This window comes from Panthera pardus, unplaced genomic scaffold, assembly GCF_024362965.1.
Source record: "Panthera pardus isolate Hobbes unplaced genomic scaffold, ASM2436296v1 HiC_scaffold_8, whole genome shotgun sequence".
In the NCBI taxonomy this organism is placed as follows: Eukaryota; Metazoa; Chordata; class Mammalia; order Carnivora; family Felidae; genus Panthera; species Panthera pardus.
Window position 1 is genome coordinate 131,207,608 of NW_026527013.1, and position 6,429 is coordinate 131,214,036.

Genomic DNA, 6,429 nt, shown 5'->3' on the forward strand with positions numbered 1-6,429 from the left:
GAGGGTATGCTTGATCTGGTTAGTGTATAAACCAGTATAGGCCATTACATTTTCCTTTTGTATCTGTGGAGTCTCTAACAGGGACTTCTACCTTGATACTGCCCATTTCTCACTTATGATTGATAGTATTCTCTACAAGCTAGTGTGATCACTTAAAGGAAGTCACCTAGCTGACATAAAAGTCCACAGAAAGTAAAGACAGCCTGAAATAAACAGAAATGAATATCACACATTAACTTACAACATAATGGGTTTGTATTTAATATAGTACTTCTCACTATAGAGATGTTATTCAGTTAATATAAAGGTTTTTAACATTAAATCTCTTCTCCATTTAAATGTCCATATAAAGTATTTTTTTACATTAAATATTTTCTCCATTTTAACATTAGATACACTGAGTACATTTTTCTTACCTCTTCCCCCCAACCAAAGAAATAAAAATTTTAATTTCTGGATGTATTTGATACCTAAGTACAATACTAACTTGGGAGATAACAAAACAAAAATCTAATAAAAATATGAAGAAAAGTCTCCTCAGTGATGCAGGAGGCAGTGGCAATTTCCTAGGATTCTGGGTAAGGGTTTCCTTCTTCCTATCTCATGCACTTTGAGAATTCCAAAACTTTGAAATAATATGTAAATTTCGGTCATCTGACTTCTTTGAGCCTCTTTCTAACTAACATATATGACTTTTAGACTGCTTTTTTTCAGTGCATTATTTGTTGTGAAGGAAACTTTTTTTTCCCATTTAACATATATCAGTTTGCTTCCATTTACAGGGAGACAATTAAAAATGTGAAAATACCCTATTTCTTGGGAACTTTCAGACACTAAAGATCAGTTTTTAACCTCAATAATTCACAATGGTTTTCTGGGCAAGGTCTGATTCAGAAGGCCCGTCAAAATCACATTTGTCCATTTCTCTTTCGTGCATATACCCCCAAACAAGCACAAATGCCTGTAATGCTGAGAGCCACACCTAACAAGAGAGCGACTGCATCTCCAGCTTCTACTGCTTCAACAACAGGCAGCACCAAAAGCAGTGAAATGAGGACCAAGAACAACTGTGCTGAAACTGAAGCCATGATGATGGGATTTTCAGGTATCTCAATCTTGAGGGCAGAAAGTTTCTAGAAATCAAACATGGAAACAAAAAGGAATCATTAAAATTTTCCACCTTTTCAAATGACAGCATGAATACATAAATAACAATCCACATAACCTTTTAAATTTAAATTTCAGACCCATTTCCCCATTTTAAAGGTAGAAAAAAAACTGTTAAGTTTATAAAACAGTTTAAAGAAGGTCATTTGAGGCTAATCCCCCCTTCCCATGATAATTCCTTGACTCCAGCAATGTTTCCACATGCTATCATGCCAACCCCGTGTAAATCAACTAAGCAACTTGAACAGAACATAATTAAGAACAAAGAGAAAACACACCAGACACTCGGAAACTTAAATATCCTAGTATTTTGAGTAAATGTTGAGTAAAAATTACATTTTCTTAGGATTTCTCCCACCCAGGAAATGCAGACAAATCTGGCAAAAGTCACGCAATATGTACGTCTGTGAAGTTGTGGGGAATTAGTAACACTTACCAAAGAAAGTATTTATGTATAATTCTATCTGATTCGAAATACTCCCTTCCTGGAGTTCCGGATGCTGAGGCTAAGAGGTTCCACGTGACAGAGCCTAGTATCAGAAAAGGGTAGGATTTAAGAATTAATCATCACCATCATTATCATCAGCATTATCATCATCATCATCATTTTTTAAAGATACAACCACAGTGCAGAAGGAGGAAGTCGTTCGGAAAAGAGAGGAATGGATAATAACTAGAGGAAACAGTGTTCAGGCAGGGGAACTATACTTAAAGTTGGTCAGTTCGCCGGCACAGGAAAAGCTAAAAATAAACCGAATCCAGAGCAAGTTTGTGCCAGGATTTGATATTAAGATTTTAAAAAGAACCCCTGCTTTGTCCCGGAGAGGTGCAAATATCCTTGTTTTACAAATACACTGAGGCAACCCTAAGTATCCTTTGGAGACGAGTTCCTACATTACCTTCCGGGAAGCAGCCATTACAGGAATGGCGAGGAGGGCGGGGTCTCCAAACTACACTTCCCACAATCCCCGCTGCCGACGTCTCCCAGGATGCGCCGGCGCGCTCCTCGGTAACTGGCTGAGGGAGTGACGAGCACGCGCTACTGGAGACAAGGAGGAGCTCCTCTGCGGGTGTTCCTCACAGGGCGCAGAGTTTTACTGGTAAAGTGGTTTAGTGGGTTTGTACAAATGCTCTCTCAAAAATGTGATAAAGAAATGACAGTAGGTGGTTTTTACCCTAAGGTTTCGAGACACACACATAGTTATGTCTTTTCTTAGACTGAAATGGAGACACAACAGCGGGAAAATAGCACCCGAGCAGAGTCATCTGTTTCGGGCGCTTTTAAACTAGCGGCTTCCAACATTTTGAAGCAGGGAATCCCCTGTCACCATCTTCCAAATGTACCTTATGACGTTTTGTTAATTCTTTTTAATCAAGAGGGGAAAACACGTTTAATTAGACATTTTGGGAAATGTTAAAACCGTTTGCAGGGAAAAAAAGTTTAGGAAAATAAAAAGGGTTTATAGGAAGATACCTAGTATTTATGAAGGTTCTAGGATTGAGTTTCCCCATTAGTTCAAGAATGTTAATAATTCTTTTCAATTATGTTTTTATGATACCCACCCTAGCTGCCCCCAGACATTTATGAAAAGATACGAAATTATTACTTTTAAACCGTAAGTGAATTGTTTCCATATGTAAGTCAATCCTTTCTGAAAGATACTCTTGAGTGCTAGTACCTGTGAAGTCCTTAAATGAAACTTTCTAGTCATCCAGTTTTCTGAACTCTGATTTGCTGATTCGGCTATTTATTTGGCACCGTCACATGGTAAGTTATTAATGATGTGTGTTAGGGATGAAGTCACTCCGCTTTCTGAAAGTCAGTCTCTCCGGTGTAGCAGGTACATTCAGCTCGGTGCCCGTAATTAGCACGTAATCTTGTATTGCATCTTATGCTTTTTCCTAAATGTTACCAATCTCTCTAAACTTACAGCAAAACTTTATATTCCTGTCTCCTAACACAAACCCAGCAGTGAAGTGGGCTAATCATAATTATTTGAATAGATACCTGTGCCAACAAGGTTTCATGAGACCAAGAAGTGCCAAATAAACCAGACCAAGGCCCCTTGCGTAGTAGAAGTTTGAGGATAACTACACAGTAATATTGGTAGCATTGCTTCTCTAAACTTGATTGTTTTAGTAAAGTTTTGTCTTTGTCTCATTTGCTTTGAACTTTTAGTATTGTACCTTTCGAACCAAGTATATTTGAAATATATTACAAGATATTCTCTTGCTTTCTAGTGTGAACATTTTGGGGATATTATTTTTCCTTTTATGTCTGTTAAAGTTACCTAAAGTCAGCAGACTATTTTAAAGTTAGTGTTATTGCAGGCTTGTTTCTAGATGTGTCAACATTGAAGATAATGGTTTGGTTTTAAGTTTCAAGAGTCTGTGGTGGTAAAATGCTTTTTCTTTAAAATATTAAGAGGTCACTTAATGACCTGAATCATCTGAAAAAGAGTGGCAGAAGTTTGCGCAGCAGTGTTTTTGGGCCTAAGTAGTTTTAATTAATTAATTACTTAAAAAAATTTTTTTTTTAATGTTTATTTTTGAGAGAGACAGAGACAGAATGCAAGTGGGTTAGGGGCAGAGAGAGACACACACACAGAAGCTGAAGCAGGCTCCGGGCTCCGAGCTGTCAGCACAGAACCCGACGTGGGGCTGGAACCCACGAGCTGTGAGATCATGACCTGAGCTGAAGTTGGATGCTCAACTGACTCAGCCACAGTGGCACCCCTAATTAATTAATTTTTAAAGAAATGTTTTTATTTATTTTTGACAGTGAGAGCATGAGTGGGGGGGGGGGAGAGAGAGAGAGAGAGAGAGAGAGAGAGAGAGAGAGAGAGAGAGAGAGAGAGAGAGAGAGAGAGAGAGAGAGAGAGATCCAAAGCAGGCTCCATACTGATAACAGCCAGCCCGATGAGGGCCTTGAACTCATCTACGGTGAGATCGTGACCTGAGCAGCTGTCAAATGCTCAACTGATTGAGCCACCCAGGTGCCCCCAAGTAGTTTTAAATAAAGTTGGTTAAATTTCCCTAACCATTCACCCACCCCAGGCAGGCAGTTTAACACCCGAATTGCTATATATGCTTTTGTGACCTTTTTCCAATCCTAGTATCAAAGTCGTATGGTATTCTAGTTCTGTTTTTTCTTACTACTCTAGTGATTAAAAACAAAAATCAATTTATTCCTTTGCTTAAAACTCTCCAGTTCCAACACATTAAGCTGAAGTGCAAACTCTTTATCAAGGCTCACAAAACCCTAGGCATTCTGGCCTCTTTCTGCATTTCTGATGTCAGTCCACCACTCACCCATGCTTATTCCATTTCAATCACATTCATCTGTTTGCTCTTTCTTAAATATGCCATCTTTGTTGTTTCCTATTGAATTTGCCCTTGCTGTTGTCTCTGCCAGTAATATTTTTCTCACGGGCATTTTTTTTGTTTCTTTTTTTCTTTTTACTTTTTATTTAAAGTTTAGTTAACATACAGTGCAATATTGGTTTCAGGAGTACAGTTCAGTGATTCATCACTTACATACAATACCCAGTGCTCATCATAACAAGGGACCTCTTTTATACCCATCACCCATCTAGCCCATCCCCCACCCACTGCCCTCTATAACCCTTCAGTTCTCTGTCATTAGGGGTCTCTTGTGGTTTGTTCCACTTTTTCCTCTTTTTTCCCCTTTCCCATATGTTTATCTGTTTTGTTTCTTAAATTCCACAGACTAGTGAAATCGTATGGTATTTGTCTTTCTCTGATTGACTTATATATTGATTCACATAACATAATATGGTCTAGCTCCATACATCTCACTGCAAATGGCAAGGTTTCATTCTTTTTGATGGCTAAGTAATATTCCACCATATGTATGTACCACATCTTCTTTATCCATTTATCAGATGATAGACATTTGGGCTCTTTACATAATTTGGCTATTGCAGATAACGCTGCTATAAACATCAGGGTGCATGTACCCTTTCCAATCTGTATTTTTGTATCCTTTGGGTAAATACCTAGTAGTGCAATTGCTGGATCATATGGTAGTTCTATTTTTAGTTTTGTGAGGAGCCTCCATACTATTCTCTGGAGTATCTGCACCAGTTTGCATTCTCACTAGCAGTGTAAGAGGGCTCCTCTTTTTCTGCATCCTTGCCAATACCTGTTGTTTCTTTTAATTCTAGCTCTTCTGAAAGGTGTGAGGTGGTATCTCATCATGGTTTTGATTGGAATCTCCTTGATGATGAGTGATGTTGAACATCTTTTCATGTGTCCATTAGCCATCTAGATGTCTTCTTTGGAAAAGTGTCCGTGTCTTCTGCCCATTTCTTCACTGGATTATTTGCTTTTTGAGTGTTGAGTTTGATAAGTTCTTCATAGGTTTTGGCTACTAACCCTTTATCAGATATGTAACTTGCTAATGTCTTCTTCCATTCCATAGGTTGCCTTTTAGTTTTGTTGATTGTTTTCTTTGCTGTACAGAAGCTATTTATTTATTTATTTTAAATGTTTATTTATTTATCTTTAGAGAGAGAGTGTGAGTGGAGGGAGGGGCAGAGAGAGAGGGAAAGAGAGAAATCCTGTGCAGGCCCTGTGCTGTCAGCACAGAACCTGAAGCGGGGCTTGAAACCACAAACTGTGAGACCATGACCTGAGCCGAAATCAAGAGTCAGATGCTTAATCTACTGAGCCACCTAGGTGCCCCCAAAAGCTTTTAATTTAAATGTAGTCCCAATAGTTTATTTTTGCTTTTGTTTCTCTTGCCTCAGGAGACATATCTAGAAAAAAGTTGCTATGACTGATGTCAGAGAAATTATTGCCTGTGCTCTTTTCTAGAATTTTTGTGGTTTCAGGTCTCACATTTAGATCTTTTCTTTTTTTTTTATTTATTTTTATTTTTTATTTTTTAATATATGAAATTTACTGTCAAATTGGTTTCCATACAACACCCAGTGCTCATCCCAAAAGGTGCCCTCCTCAATACCCATCACCCACCCTGCCCTCCCTCCCACCCTGCCCTCCCTCCCACCCCCCATCAACCCTCAGTTTGTTCTCAGTTTTTAACAGTCTCTAATGCTTTGGCTCTCTCCCACTCTAACCTCTTTTTTTTTTTTTTTTCCTTCCCCTCCCCCATGGGTTTCTGTTATGTTTCTCAGGATCCACATAAGAGTGAAACCATATGGTATCTGTCTTTCTCTGTATGGCTTATTTCACTTAGCATCACACTCTCCAGTTCCATCCATGTTGCTACAAAAGGCC

At 38.6% G+C, this 6,429-nt stretch overlaps 1 protein-coding gene across 1 annotated transcript; it reads right to left on the reverse strand.

The window, feature by feature from the left end:
• Window positions 1-237: 237 nt before the first annotated feature.
• SMIM30 (small integral membrane protein 30) lies at window positions 238-2,144 on the reverse strand. Its single transcript, XM_053897524.1, has 3 exons — window positions 2,067-2,144; window positions 1,604-1,697; window positions 238-1,133 (listed from the first exon to the last, which is right to left on the reverse strand). The coding sequence occupies exon 3, from the start codon at window positions 1,086-1,088 to the stop codon at window positions 909-911; it is 180 nt and encodes a 59-aa protein (XP_053753499.1). The 5' UTR covers window positions 1,089-1,133; window positions 1,604-1,697; window positions 2,067-2,144; the 3' UTR covers window positions 238-908.
• Window positions 2,145-6,429: the final 4,285 nt, after the last annotated feature.